At 40.2% G+C, this 15,901-nt stretch overlaps 1 protein-coding gene across 14 annotated transcripts in view; it reads left to right on the forward strand.

Moving 5' to 3' along the window:
- APBB2 (amyloid beta precursor protein binding family B member 2) overlaps positions 1–15,901 on the forward strand; it is a 157,819-nt gene that overhangs the window by 71,274 nt on the left and 70,644 nt on the right. For all 14 annotated transcript variants that reach the window (XM_050973728.1, XM_050973729.1, XM_050973725.1 and 11 more), the window contains one exon: positions 1,833–2,633. In XM_050973728.1, the coding sequence (XP_050829685.1) occupies positions 1,833–2,633 (801 nt within the window). The remainder of the gene's footprint in view (positions 1–1,832; positions 2,634–15,901) is intronic.

A 15,901-nucleotide genomic window follows, 5' to 3' on the forward strand; every position in this document is an offset into this window, starting at 1 on the left:
GGTTTTGAACACGATTCAGGAAGCTCTGTGTGTGTATATGACGTGTTTATCTGAGGAGTAATTTATAAAGTTCCTTTAAATTTTATAATAGTTGTGTTTTAAAGTCTCTTGTGGCTAAAGTTTTTTCCGGGATATTTGATAGCCATTGCCTAAGATGATGGCATAGCATGTCCATGGGGTGATCTTCTTCTAAAGAATTTGCAGTTGCTTTAGACTGACTAACCAGGACTTGAGAAATTGGCAAACATGAAAAATGGTAAAATTTATTTAAATTCTAACAAGTTTTAGAAATTGTTCTTCAACAGCTGGGTGGGTGATTCAGGGAACAAACGGTATTATTGCTTGATCTGCTTGGTTTCAAATGAGCCAGAGTCATGTTTGCAAGTGAGCAGCTTTGACAGCACATCAAAGAGGAGGGAACACTGGCAACTGTGCCGACATTTAGGTATCAATGTGAAGTGCTCCTTTTCACTCTGTTTATGTATTATATGTTTTTTAAAACCCATATATTTAATCTCTTGTAAATCTGTACATCAGTCAGTTCTGTCATGTATCAAATGTTCAAAGATGCAGCACAGCTCAGCTGGAATGATCTGTCATCGGCTAGCTCAAATTACAGCTTTTCATTCCTGGATAAGCCCCTGATACCTTTTTATGTGCAATATAAGCAGTCAATGATAACTGAGAATTAGGAACAACAGAAAGGGTGTTTCATGTTGTGCAGATGGGAGTGATTTATTAATTGGCTTCTAATTTAGTTGCCAGGTATAAAACAACAGTGACTGTTACAGTAAATTGGGGTGTTCATGGAGTATTGTGCAGATTAGTGGAAGCCATAAATAGACAGTACAGGAACAAATTACAGGGTTTTTTTAAAGAGTTTTTTTTTTTTAAGAGCTATATTTCAATAATTTTAATAGTCTAAAAATCTGTTCTCTCAATAAACTCTAATATTTTTTCAAAATATGAGCTGTGCCCATGGCTAAGAAAAATCAGAAACTTGTTTAAAAGCAGACAAAAGAATTTAACGGTGTAGTGCCCTAGGATGTATGTTTTGTCCTTAAGCTTGAACTTTGTGAGCCATAGAAATAGTAAACCATCTCTGGAGCAAGCCCTTTGTTTGAAGTTGATTGAATTCCAGCGGGGTGTTTTGTCAAGGGATTTTTTTCCCTGCCCCTGAAAGTCAAATACACCTTTGTGATCTTCTGCTTGTCTTCCCTGACCCTCTACATCCCTTCCTTAAAAAAAAATAAAAAAGGAAGGTGACAGGGGAGGAAGGGAAAAGAAAGAAAGACAGAGAAAATGCAAGTGTTAGGAGTCAACAGCTGACCAGCCAGTCAGGTTTAGCAGTAACAGCACTACCCAAAGATGAAAAAGAAGCAGCATCTGTCAGCAGTCTGCTTAGAAATAGTTCAAATTTCTGCTTCCTAGTGATGAGCACTTGAGGACATCTTTCTCTCCTCATCCGAGACAGAGATGAAATACTGAAAGAGTTATGGTAAGATAGTGAGAGTCCCAGGCATTTGCAAAGGGCACCCGTGCTGTCCCAGAGCCTGCCTGCAACAGATTCAGAAATGAAAAATCTGTCATAAAATTGTCTTGTATAGGGTCAAGCTTTCTGCTTTTTCTCATCTTCGTGGTCCTGATAATCTCTCCGTATTTTTTTCTGCCTCTGTTCTTCCTTATTTAATAAGAAAAGCTTTTGTCTCTTCTCTTACCCACTTAGGTTGTGGTAATTTTCCTCCATAAAGTGCTACATGCCTTTACCAGAAGCCCTAGCAAATGAGTGTGTGCAATGAATGTGTTTCACGGGTGTTCCCTTTGCTTTGCAGTCGATTCCGGCGTGGACGCGCTGGCAGTGTTTATGGCGAGCGGCAGCACCACGGACGCTGTGAACCGCAACAGCCCCGCCACCCCGCCCAACACCCTGAACCTGCGCTCCTCCCACAACGAGCTCCTCAATGCAGAAATCAGGCACACAGAGACCAAGAACAGCACTCCTCCCAAGTGCAGGAAAAAGTACGCGCTGACTAACATTCAGACAGCCATGGGGCTTTCTGATCCAGCAGTCCAGCCCCTTCTGGGGAACGGCTCTGCCAATATAAAGCTGGTGAAGAACGGAGAAAACCAGCTGAGGAAAGCTGCCGAGCAGGGACAGCAGGATCCCAACAAAAACCTCGGTACCACTGCAGGCGTAAATGTAACTTCTGAGAAGTTTGAAAGCAATGAGCCGATCCCGCAGGATTCCTCTGGCTGTGAAATATTACCCTCGCAGCCGAGAAGGACCAAGAGCTTCCTGAATTACTATGCGGATCTAGAGACATCAGCTCGAGATCTAGAGCAGGGTTTCGTTGGGATGGAAGACAAGTCTGCACAAAGCAACAGCCAGGCTTCTACCGTTATTGTCAATGGGGAAGTCCTGCCCCGGAAACAGAACAAGATGCCGAGCCCAGAGGATGGCCAGGTTGCCACAGTGTCATCAAGCCCTGAGACAAAGAAGGATCACCCAAAAACTGGGGCCAAAACAGACTGTGCCCTCCACAGGATTCAAAACCTGGCCCCAAGTGATGAGGACTCCAGCTGGACTACCCTGTCCCAGGACAGCGCCTCGCCAAGCTCGCCCGATGAAACAGGTACACAAGCAAAGGCTCCTCACAGCCTTGTTTTAGAAAGGGATTGCTTAGCTTTCCTCAGCTGGTGCCAGGAAGGACAGAGGTAGTTTAGCAGTTTCACTGGGGAAGTGGATTGTATCAAAATGCAAGCACTGGACTTGCACACAGCTGCTTGTCTGCTTGGGAATACTTGGAATCTTCCTGGTTGATTGTAGCAGCTTTAAGAAAGGCACCAGCAGATGGCCTATACAGGGTCCTAGAAATATGCTGACTGCACCTCTTGCTATTTTATAAATAATTGCTCTTCAGTAATCAGTGGGTGCGTGTTGTGAGAAAAGCATGGTTGCTGAACTACTGATAGCTACCTACACACAACAAAAAAGCTTTTCTCAATGATGATTTTTAGGTTCAGTGAAGATTTTTACTTTTGTAATGCACAACTTTGTAAGTGTGCCTGCTACATACCAGTCATTTGATGATGTTCCCTCCCTATGTGCCAACATGGGTAAAGAGAAGCCCTCCTAGCTGAGGAGCTATGCAGTGAGCCCTGGTGGTGTCTGTCCTGGAGGTCTGTGGTTTTGGGCATGGACAGGGCTCTTCACTGCCACTGCATCTGGGGTCGGAGGAGAGCATCATCTGGGGTCTTCACAGCTCAGTGCTCCCCAAGCCTTGCATTTATGCTCCAACAGTTGATGTTAGGGTCCAAAGAAAGAAAGACATTTATCTAGGGGAAAAAAATATGCAGTAGAGTTTTAGTCATATGACTTGTGGGAAGTAAGAAATCCCCCAGTACTGAGAACAGCTAATCCATTAAAGAATGTAGTCTAGCAGATACCTGGGGAATTAATAATTTTCTGTCCAGAGATCGTATTTAGCATTTCAGTTTATGCAGAAATATGGTTTTCCTGAGAAGACAGTGTTGAAAATAACAATATGCTTCTTTCAGGGCTTGTGAATGGTTTTGTCTTGTTCTTCCGACTCTTAACAATATTTCGTTGTTCAAATCCTGGAAATCTGAATGTTGTTTTGTGAGGTATTTTTGTTGTTTTGTTTTCATGTGTTTTCTTTTGGAGTTGTGTAATTTAAAAATCCTGAAACCTTTATTCTTAATTGATTGCACTTGGAATGCATCATTGTTTAGATAAAATCCTCCTGAAGTCTCCTTAGGGCAGGGTATTTCTATGTGTGGTCTAATAAAAAGGTGTTTTCAAGAGCCTTGACCTTCTCTCTGACTGATGAGGTAAAAAATAAATCCAACTCAATTTAAAAATACAAAACAACGGATTTGTTTAAACAAATGTTAATGCTGATAAACAGACATGATAGAATCCATTAATAATGGCCACTGAGCTCCCCAAGCACAGTACAGTATAAGAAATGTGTTTGGAGGAAACTTTTCCTCCTCCAGGGAAATTAGCTGTATGTGCATCTACATAGACCTCAACTTTCAGATAATTTTATTAGTGCTTTCAGCTATCTAACCTTCTTTCTGAGATTTAGTACTTAAAAAAAAAAAAAAAAAGGGTCTGTGGGAATTTTAGAAGCAGAAAAAAACCTATAGTCAGCAAAGCAGTGGGATGTCGAGTGAGATCTTAGCACATGCCAAGCCCTAATGGGTTTTCAGGCAGCCTTCCTAGAGACAGGCAGTGACTTTCCACCAGAGCTGATTGACACCCAGCACTGCAGGCAGTCCTCCAAACAAGGAGACCTGCCTCCCTTGGCCTCAGGCTCTGCATCTCCCCTGGGACCTGCTCTATCTCTCCAGCTGAATCCTCTGTCATTTGGAAAGAGTCTTATTAATAACCACACCAGCTCCAGGTGCTTTTAATACTGCAAATGGACCAGAACTGGGTTCACATCATGGAGAGTGCTTCCTCCTTCTCTCTCAAGAAACTTTCCTTGGTCTGGCTTTCAAAGGAAACACATCTTGTATTATTACACCATCTACCTATTCCTTCTTTCCCTCTCTGTGTATTCATCAGTTTCACCTGGATAAATTTGTATGTATTTATTGTATGAATCTATGTGGTGCAAGCAGCAGCAAAGCACATGCCCCAGAGCTCAAACCTAGGAGAGAGTGACGGTGATGTTTTCCTTTTGTGGATTGCTTTTTTTTGTTAAGAAGCTCCCTAGAAGGCAGGCACATTTCTTAATCTTTGTATCACCTTAAAAACAATTTCAGTGGAAAGTTATTCTGCCATAGTAAAATGCAGTGCTCTGTGTAAAAATCTCTAATGAATTGGAAATCGGGATTCTTCAGAAAATAAAAAGAATTCTCTTTGTCTCCTAACCAACAAGAAAATTGCAATTTGCTTTTGCTTTCTGTTTTAATTTAAATAAAACCCCCTCCTTCTAGAGCCAGGAATAGCCCCATAATTAGAAAAGGCCCTGAGATGTTGGACACATGGTGCTAGAGAGCCACAGATGTTTCTTGCTCTATGCCAGCTGCCCTTCTTGCCCTCTTTGGGGTTGTGGGAGGATGTGCAGGGGCAGCAGCCTCCTCTGGCTCCCCAGTCTCTCAGCCTTTGGGTCACATGGTGCCTCATCTCTTCCTAGTTGAAATCAAAGGGGTATTAGAACCACAAGTATCCTTTTTCAGGAGCACTGCTGCTGTGTGCTACTGCAATATGCCAGTGCCTGTCTGCTGCTGGTCTCTGAGCAGCGACCAGAGGGCAGTTTAACAGCTGGTTCCAGATAAACCAGTTCCAGCCCGTGCAGAAAGGGCAGCTGGAAGAGCAGCCCTTGGGGATGGGAGTGCTGCTCTTGCACAGAGGGCCCAGTGCTCTGAAAGAACAGCATGGCTGGGGACAATAGCCCTCCTAACACAATAAAAATTACAGGAAATCATGAGCTTGTCAGAAAGACTTATAGCAGTGGTCAATTCTGCCTCTGATTTTTACCAGCATCTTCGACCAAATTAAAATGGATGTCCCCTTAAAAGCACGATTCTTCCTTTGCAGTACCTATCTGATACAGACAATAAGTCTGTTACTTGATCAGAACATGTTTTCTGTGTTTCTGAGTGGGAGAAAAGATTTATGTACTAAAAATACATTCACTTACATTGTGGATTAACACAAGTCCTATAAAACTAGACAGGGAACCACCTATACAGTTGTAAGGTTCTAAGTAAGCACCCAATTTTCGGATTTTTGGGAATAAGCCTCTGCTTCACAGCTGCTGTGCATCTCCTAAAGGCTGGCAACTTTTAATATTGGGCTGTTATATTTTTTTAATCCTGCATGTTACTGATAACCATGTCTCAAGAATAGTGCATGTTTTATAGTCTCAGGCTTGACTGTTTGCTGACTGCTTATGAAGTAAGAAAGGTGACTATTGCTCTATATCCCCAGTGTGTGTGTAGGTAACATTCTGCATGTGAAGTTACTAACTGCATGTTTGTCTCTTATTTATCCATCCCTATAAGAAGATTTTAGGGTCAGTTTAAAAGAAATAAAACTTCAAAGGCAGCCATGGTTATACGATATTCACAGTTTTAGGGTCTACTGGTAGAAGGCTATAAAATAAATTGAACTTGATAATAAATTGAACTTGAAAGATGATCCTCTCAAGTACACATTGCCACTATCAGCTGCACAGGAAGGCTGCTTGCTGGGTTTAGGCAGTCAGGTTGGTTTCATTCTGTGATTCTCAGTGGAGATACCTAAAACCTTATCTTGGATGTTTGAATGCTCTGACTTGAAATTCCTCGATTAAGAGTGGCAATCAGCACCCAGATTCCACAATTAAGAGTCATAATCAGCAGCCTTTTGATTTGAGATAGATAACAAAAATGGGTATGTGAAAGTGAATTAACATGCCTAAATTCAGGAATGGGAGAATAGATGCTTTATATAGCAGTGATTAATATCCTCTTCCAAACTCTGTTTGCAATTACCAAAATTTGGGACTACGGAAGAGGTATTTCCAGAATGTGTTACAGTTACAGCTTCATACTTAACTGTTTGCCAAAAAGATAATGACTTTTCAGTTCATCAGAGCCATTCAATTTGCTCCCTAGAGTGAGCTTGGTTCAGCTGTCCACCTGGTGTCCCTTGAGATGTCTGGTGGTGTCCAAGACAGGCAGCAGAGAAGAGGCAAGAGCTAGGACTTGCATTTGGAGAAACAATCATAGGCTGAACAGGATGCACATTAGGTAACACTGACAGATTAATTAACCATCTGAACAGAGTGTGAAACACCTGCCCTGTAGTGCAGAAATGAAATTTGTTCATTTACTATAACTGTCTTTGTTTTAAAAATAGCTCCCTGTTTGATGTCTGCTGTACTGTTCCAAAAGGGTCTGGGATGGTTTGTCATGTTCTCTGTAAAAACAGCTCTCTCCTAGTGTGACATCTCTGCCTGGGTGCCCTGAAGCAGGGGGAGATTGAGTTTGAAGACAGTTGCCTTGTGGTGGCTGTGCTCTGCCTACTAAAGCATTGCTGGGGCTAGCTCTGTCCTTCGGCTAGCTCTGTCCTTCCTCCTTGGCTACAGTGTCAAATGTGGCCCAGTCCTAACTGACACATCTTCATTGATTTTGACCTTACTCCAGCTGAACTTCTGGCCACTTGATGGGAGTCTCATAACTGGGTTGTTTTGCCCTTGATACTTCATTTCTTATTTGGTGTTTGTCTTTTCAGGGACATTTCCCATGTTACCTTAGTAAAATACAGAATTCCTAATCCAGGAAATATCGTAGTGCTGCTTTGTATAAGTACTATGGTTTTGAGAGTGTTAAAAATGAATATTTTTCTATTCAGTAAAATGTGTAGTTGAAGGATAAACATATGCTTGCAGGGCCTGCACCTGGAAGATGTGGAATACCTGCATGGGAAAGCAAAAGGTGGCAATTGGAAATAGAGGTGGTGACAAGACAACTCAGAGAAGTAAATGCCCACCTTGTGCTACTGCCTGAGTGGTTCACAAGATGCCCAGAGCACTGCACGTTTCCCTTAACTCCACAATGCACTTTACATGAGTGTGTAATGTTAAGAGATATTAGGACATGCTTTTTGTGTGCTGTAGCAAAGTGGAAAACTCTTCTGAGCATCTATAGGGCAGACTCGAGTTTCAGAAGTGAAATAACTTAATCATGTCAGGTACTTGACAAACTATTTTTGGAAACTTTCCAAGCTTTTGTAGTTTGGGGATAGAAGTGTGTAGTTCTGGATGCTGTATGTCCTCTCTGAAGTTAAATGCATCTTGCTGGAAAAGCTCTTCTATGCCTAGGATTGTCAGACACAGGACCAAACAAAGAGGAAGGGAAAAACAAATCACAGAAAAGAAAACAGAGAAGGTAATAGGGAAAAGTCAGGATCCTGATTTCAGAGGGATGGTAATGCAGGAAGCTGCATGGAAGAAAAGCCACAATAAGCTGATACCAGACTAACCACCTTTCCTTAAAAAAAAAAAAAAAAAATTCCAGTTTGTAAAGCTGTTCAAGTAATAAAAAATTATGGCCAAAATCGATCCAGTAAACCTCTGCCTCAGCACTTCTAAATGCTGCATAGAAGTCAGGCCAAACTTCAATCCACCTGATTGATGCTTTGAAATGGGTATAGATATCTCTGGGGAAGGGAAGGGAAGGAAGAAACAGCATTACCTTTGGGAGGACACGTCATGTGCAGGCCTCTGTTTGTTAAGGCAAGCTGAGAACAAGGTTATCTTCTTCTAGGTGGGGCCTGTGTGCTCTGAAGCTCTTTGCAGCCTGTTTGTGTGCTTGTTTGTTATCTTCTAGGCTCCTGTGTATCAGCTGCAGGAGGTGTGGTAGAGGAATGGTATGGCCACTCAGCAGAATGAGTCTCTAGGCTGTGCAGTGGCCCTTGAGCTCTCTGAGGACCTTGCAGCTGCTGGGGTAGCAGCAACTCCCCAGGTGTACAAGCTTGGGTTGGCCAGCACAGTTTGGGGCTTTCCTGATCAGAAGATATTCCTGCCTCTTTGCACTCTGCAGAGGGGAAATGCAAAGCCTGGCCCCTGTGGTTGCTCCTGTGAGCACCTGCTGTGATCCCAGTGTTGGGCCCAGCAGTGCTGAGCTGGTCTCCCTGCTGCTCTCAGAGGAGAAAGGTGGTGGGGGAACATGTGGGTTGTGAAGTGGGGAGGATGGGCTGGAAGATGGGAACATGACCTGGAGGAGGGATGCATCAGAGGGGGAAGCAAAAGGAGAGTGAATAATATGCAGCTGTGGAGATAAATAAGGACTTGGCACCAACTGCAGGAGAGCTGGAAGCAAGCAGGGATGTTTGTAGACAGTAGGTTAGGCAAGAAAGGCTAGACAAAGGCCATGGCAGTAAATCAGATGGACTAAGTTTGACAGCAGAAGTGAGTACTGGGGATTTTGCCTGTGCTGGGATGTTATTTCACAGAAGTTCTGAAAACTTAAAGAACACAAAAATGGGGAGCTCTGAGTTATCAACTGAAGTATTGCCAAGAGAAAGTCAGATCCTGGTTCAAGCCCCAGTGGAAGGAGATGTCTGTACAGTGAGGAGCACAGACTTAAATCCTCCTCAAGTTCCTGACCTGTTATGTTTGCATCTGGAGGTATCTCATATAATCTCCCCAAATTAGTGACTCCTTTATATCCCAGTCTCTCAGTGCACTGGTTCCTTGTGTGCTGAATTCTCACGTAAGTCAAGAGTTAGCTGATTGAAGTTGAGTTCAGCTTTAATTAGCAACTTGGGATTGGCTGAAGTGGGGCTGTGGGTCCCTTGAGTCACAATGGTGCTGTTCAAAGTTATGGTATTGCACATACAGAAATTTCTGAATATACAGAAACCTATAGCATGTACCACCAAGATGTAGGATAGATGGTGCTGCAGGCAGCCTTGGGTTTGTTGCTGTTGCATCAGGGGAAGGTGGGTAGATTCAGAGCAGTACTGAGCATTTCCATGGGCCAGAAGAGGTGTTGTGTGATAGGACCTGGCATGCTGCAGAGACCTTGCTCTGAACTCAGTCCTCGCTTGAGAATGAATGTCTGGTCCCTGCCGGAAGGGACATGAAGCCTTTTTTAAGCAATACCATGAAAGCACATGTATTTGCTGTTAAGACTCAATGGCTTCATTCTGAGAGCCCCTGGGTACTCAGGATTAGGCCCTAAATGTCCAGTATCTGGATGCCACAGAGCTCAAGATAATGACATTAAGTGGGCCCCTTGCAGTGTCTGGATCTGGTTTTGTAAACCCCAGCAGTGCGTGTCCTTTGGCTTGCAAAGTAGATTTGTCCATGATACTTTGGTGATGAGAAATAGCTGGGGAGAGAGGGAGAGGACAACTCCAAATATAGAGCATTTATTTTTGCTTCCTGCTTAGAGTGTCTCTGAAGCATTTTAATCCATTTTTATATGGTGGTGTATTATAGGGATTGGCTTTTAACTGCTATTCGTTATGTTGATTATTTTATATGTATATAATTTGATACACTGGACTGATTTATTACATATTAGTACTACTTCAAGTCTTTAGCTTGAAAATCATTCTCAGAACTCTTCACTGAAACTGTTCCTTAATAAAACTATTTCATCCTAAATAATAACACAATGTAACTAAATGCATTTTTTGTGTTTTTAATTGCTTTTGAATTGAGATTCTGCAGAGCTCAATTTAAATTTTAAACCCTGTATCAGTTATTAACTCAGACATTGCAGGGTACTGAGAGAGAAGCAGCACTGTCATGATGCACAAGTCAGAGTTTTAACCTTGTAGAGCACATTTTTTGTTTGCACGTAACCAAAAAAATACTCTAAATCAAAGGTTATGGCTTTTACTTCTTGGAAGTGGATTTTGGACACTTCTCTGAACCTGAGAAGTTTTTAGTAAGGGACAAAGGACCCCATCTCTCCTCCCCTAATCAACATGAAAGCCAAAAGCACAACTCAAATTGGCCAAATTAATTTTTAAATTAGAATACATTCCCATTCAGACCTTAATTTAATTTTACTTGTACTCTGTAAGAAAGAGACAGTCAAGTTATCCTGGTCATTTTGTCTGACATGATTCTTGGCTTTGCTTAAATTATTGATTATAGCAAGGGGAGGGACTTTGCAATGAGAACAGTGCTCTCACTAATAGAAGCCTTTCACTAAATCAATTTCTACCATTCCTGCAATGCACCTTCAGGAAGTCGGAGGTTTACAGCCTTAAGAAGAATTTTGTCTTCAAAGAGTGGATTTTTGCTTTACATTTTTTTTAAATTTTCATGTTTATACAGGCAGCTGAAGAGAAAAAAAATCAACATAAATATATTTCCAGGGGCTGATCTGCAGGATGAGGGGCTGTTCTGGTTCAAAGTTGAACTGATTAAATCTTGATTTGATTGTCATCTAAAAGCTTGTGGGCTGAAAGTACCATTTCAAAAGCTTGTCTGCTAAGCAGAGTCAGTCAGAAAATACATCAATGTCTTGCAAGCTGGAATGAATTCAGTGGAGGATGCAGTATATGCACACACTGCTGAAATCCATGTGTAGCCATCTCTCTTGTTTTTTCTTGGCTTATTAGAAAATGCAGTCATTTATATGGTCAACATGTAGTGTTTTCTGTTACATTTACTGGCAGTTGAATGGGGGTGGCTTCTCTTCCCTCCCATCCAAAGCACCATTCGTCATTTGACTAATTAAGTGAGTGTCTGCTTAAACACAGCAGTGTATTTTCTTATATTTGAGTTGGAGATGCTACACAGAAGGAGAATATGAAGCTGTTGGGACATGTATGTAGCAAACTTAAAGGATGCTGGTAACAGATCAGTACATGTTGAACTATAGAGGAGCATCTAGTAACTGTAAGTAACACTTCTATTTTACTTTTTCATAGCACTGGTTGACAATGTCACTTAGGCCTGGATGCTGAATGCAATTATTTTATCTGTTTTAAAAATTCTGCTCAGTGAAAGATCAGCTGGTATCTGACAGTTTAGGTTGCAGCAGTATCTTCCTGAATGCTCATTATTTCAGTAGTGAATTGACAAGTGATGTTTTATACTTGTGATCCATAGAGCTTGAAGATCTTTACATAAATTTAAAATACATTAAACACCAGATTCCAATTTCTCCTTTACACATGACAAATTTTTCTCCTGTATTTTTCTTGTTGTCAAAGGGAAGAAAAAAGTATCTTTAAATGGTGTAATAGTGGTACCCTGTAGAAGTGTACCCCCCCAGTGATTCCCTAAAGTTCAAGGTAAAGGAATTTTGCAATACTGAGTGTGGGTTTGGGAGTTAGAAAGATGAGACAGTTTATAGCCAGTATTGAATTGGGAGCTGCCAAAGAATGTTGACTAATATCTTGGATATTTTTTTTTGTCCTTCTTGACAGTTCTAAATAAATGAATTTGTTGAGGTAGAAAAAGGATGTCTTATTAGAAAGCTGACCCACACAAAACCTTTACACAACTTTTTCTCTTCATTACAGGGGAACTGTAAACAGCTCAACTGTATTTGCTCCTTTCAAAAACAAACTAATAATAAGAAACAGTTTGGTTTGGCTTTTGTAAAATTATTTGTAATTTAGTTCACTTTTTTCTTCTGTGGGTAAGCTAGTATTGTTTGTCATACTCCAGCTCTAGCAGAATTTCAAGATAACATTTGGTGTTAAATTACCTTATTTTTCTTTTGTGGTTAACTGAAGCAAAATAATGAGTCTCCCTTTTTTGCCCATGGAAGCTGTCAGTGGATCAAGTAAGAAACTTTGTAGTCTCCTGACTGCATGAATTTCCTTTGGTTAATTGTGCTGAAACATAATCCATGCTTTTGGTAACAAAGATATCTGAAAAGTAGGAAGATGACGTCAGAACAACAGGGATTTCAGGGGAAGTCCCCTGGCATGGAAGAGAAAGTTTATTTTATTCTTCTTTCAGGATTTTTTTTCCTGCTAAAATGGGTGTGTTAGGCTTTGTAAAATTATATTGCCTATGTGTATTCAGGTTTAGTATAGGAAATAAGACTTTTATGCAACATCAAAATTAATGTATGATCATTAACAGAAGATTTGTTTTCGATAGTTCTCTTGATTTCATGTCACAGGTGAATTCTCTTGTTCAGAACTATACTCCAGATTTTGGTACTTTGAGTATATCAAGCTTCTATTAGCTAAGATTTTCTAATCCTTCAATTACTTCACAGGGAAAATGCAGCACCTTAAAAGAAGCTGTATTACGAATAGGGTGACAGTGGAAGCTTCCCCATTCCCTGTTCCTCAAGGCTTCTGTCCATATCCACTTGATGTTTCAAAACGCTGGCCCAGAAAATAGTGCGCATGGTCCAGTGTACTCAATACTTCAGAGGAAATCACCCTTTTTGGTGGCTTGGTCTCTCTGGCATGAGGGAGCCTGTTGTTAGCCTGGGACAAGCTTCAGCTACTCCAAGATAAAACCAATTGAGTAGTGACTCTGCTTAGTTGTGGTTTTCCAGGAGTGATGCAGAAGGCTGGATTTTCTCTCTGCCAGAAGTAAATGGAGATTTTATCTATGTGTTCAACCATTGTTTGAGGTGCACTACTTCCAAATTTTCTTAACATCAGTGCAAAACTGTCAGACAGTATTTAAACAAAAACACAGGCAAAATGTACTGATTTAAAGGTTGCACTCCCTGCAGACCAAACTTAAAAATACTGTCATAGTAATTACTGGTTGTATTTTAAGTATTCAAGTGTAAAACTAAACCTTTATTGTGGGTGGAGGAATAAATCTAGTATTTGCATAGTAGACCTCTTTTGTTTTCTTTTGCAAACCACCCCATCTGCAGACAGGGCAAATGGACAGATCAAGCACTGGAAGTAGAAGGGGTGGGAGGGAGTTTTCACATGTTGCTCCTTTATTAGTAATACATTTAATTTTACATCCTCATTTTTATTGCACAGGAATATTTATAGATATGATGCATTTATAAAGGCTAAAGCAAAAATGAATAACTTCTTCAATCTATGCCAGTAAACCAATTAAAAACAAAAGGAAAACAAACATAAATTCTTCTTGGAACTAACACACCTTGTCCCCAAATGGGAGTTTAAAAACAATGTGTATTCAAAAGCAAGAATAAATTTCAGGGCTTTGTTTATGTTTTTAGGGTTATGCTTTCATTTTAATTTTGTTCTTCAGCTTTTACCTTTTTTTGAGAGGGAAACTTAGGTGATTCTGTGGGTTGTAATGTGAAGTTTTTTTTAATATTTGTTGATTAGGGTTTTCTTTAAGTGGACAAGCTGCAATTTTCCCATTGATTCCAGGAGGTAGGGAGACAAAAAGTTCCAAATGTCACAAGACACAAAGTCATAAAAATTTTTGTCAAAAATGCTGAAAACAAGTGTGAGTTCACAAGAGCAGTGTTTCACTTTTTCAGTGTTTTAAAAGTAATCTTTTCGATAGGAATGAACCTTGCAGCTTGAATTCTGCAGTAATGAGCAAAAAAAATCAACTACCTCATTTGCTAAAACACTAAAGCTCTTTTGGTGGGATGTGGTTTTATGACTTGCTGAGAGGTAAGGTGGTGGTCAAAGTTTAAAAGGGAGAGAAACCTGTTTTTTCCTTCTGCAAAAGGGTCAGTGTAAAGGCCACCAGATAGGGTTATTTAGACTTTTGGTATTGTTTTATAGATGCTATGTCAGGATTGTGTGTTTGCCTGGCCACAGTTTTATCTGGGCTAATTCTATTTTCATGTGTCAGGATTCACTGAGAATTTGTTATCAGTGCATGAACTGAATTTCTGGCTAACATCTTGCTTACAGTATGTTGCTGTCATCTCTCCTTTCTACTTCTGAAATTTTCTGGAATGCAAATTATATCAGGACAATGAGACTGTAGACCCTGACTGACATAAGAGCTTTCTTGACCTGTAGTGATTGTCATGTGTAAAAGCATGTAGTGTTAGCAGTGCTAATTACCTCTCCACAGCAGTGTCTCTGCACTAACCACCAGACAGATCAGCTGTTGGTTAACTGCTCCTCAGTAGTTCAACTATGTTCCCCTTTCCTTATCAGATATTTAAGACCAACTGTTCTATTTTCCTCTAAGTAAATTGATATTTGTTAAGTGGTGGTGCATAATTTGCTATAAAAGTAGTAAAATCTTCCTATTTGATACATGTTAATATAAATTGGAAGGGTGCAAGTGTGAAAAGATAATATTATTCAGTCCCATAACTCCTGCATTTCTATTGTCATATGAGATTATTCTGTATCTCAGGGTAGGAAAGTACCTTTGTAGTTATGAAAATAAACTTATTGTGTATTTTCCTTCTAGGAATAAAAATGTATATTTATGTATAAATCCCTTAGAGGAAGCTTGGATACAGTGGTTTGAGAATTCTCACAATAAATGAGGCTTTTTAGTCTGGTCCAGTATGACTGCTGTGGTAACTTTAATCAAAGCCCTTCAATAATGTTGTTAGTTCCACTATTTCCAATGTAAATATAGTAAATATGTTACATATAAATATACATGTAATATAATAAATGGAAGGCAGAGCTTTTACAAGAGTTACTGTGGTTACAGTTCCGTGTTGGACATAACCAAAAGACCCTATATAGCAGACCTTAGGCTCATGGAATTCTTTATGGATTGCTTCTCTGACAGGGGTCAGTAGCAGAAACTTATGGCTTTACTAAAAACAAAAACAAGGCTAGCATAAAGTAGTCCTCCGCCTATTATATCTTTTCCTCTTTCAGTAATTGAAAGTTTCAGGACTTTTAGACTTGGTATGTCATTCATGTTATCTTCTTTAATTGCCCTTGATAGACTTTTCTAACATGAATTTGTTTAATCATTTTTTTTCTCATTTGTATTTCTGGCATCCACAACATCCTGTGACCGTGAGCTCCATAATCAAATTATGTGTTATATGAAAAAGTATTTCCTTTTGTTATAAAATTGCTCTCCAATAATTTCATTAGATGCCTCTTGCTTTTCTGTTTTAGGAAGCAGTAAATAACAGTGAATGATGATTTCCTTTCCATCCTTGCCTTCTTCCCACCATTCTTGATTTCTCTGACATCCTCCCCTCCTCCCTGTCATATATTCTCCAAGCTGGAGAGCCCTACTTTACTCAGTGTCTCTTCCTGCAGAGAGATTTTTATCTGTCTGTCTTATCTAATTCTGCTGCATCCATTTTTATAGTGGGGCACATGAAATGCATGCACTAGTCCTGTGATAGTTCAATCCTACATTAAAACTGTATACATGAAGACTTTTATCTTGCTCTTGGTTCCTAAAGTGTAATTTTTTCAAGTGCCAAGTGAGTACTAAAATGCCACCTTCAAAAAACTTTGTGACCTTGATCCTTCCAGAGTGGCAAAAGATAATTAATTACCTGC

Source organism: Serinus canaria, chromosome 4, assembly GCF_022539315.1.
Source record: "Serinus canaria isolate serCan28SL12 chromosome 4, serCan2020, whole genome shotgun sequence".
In the NCBI taxonomy this organism is placed as follows: Eukaryota; Metazoa; Chordata; class Aves; order Passeriformes; family Fringillidae; genus Serinus; species Serinus canaria.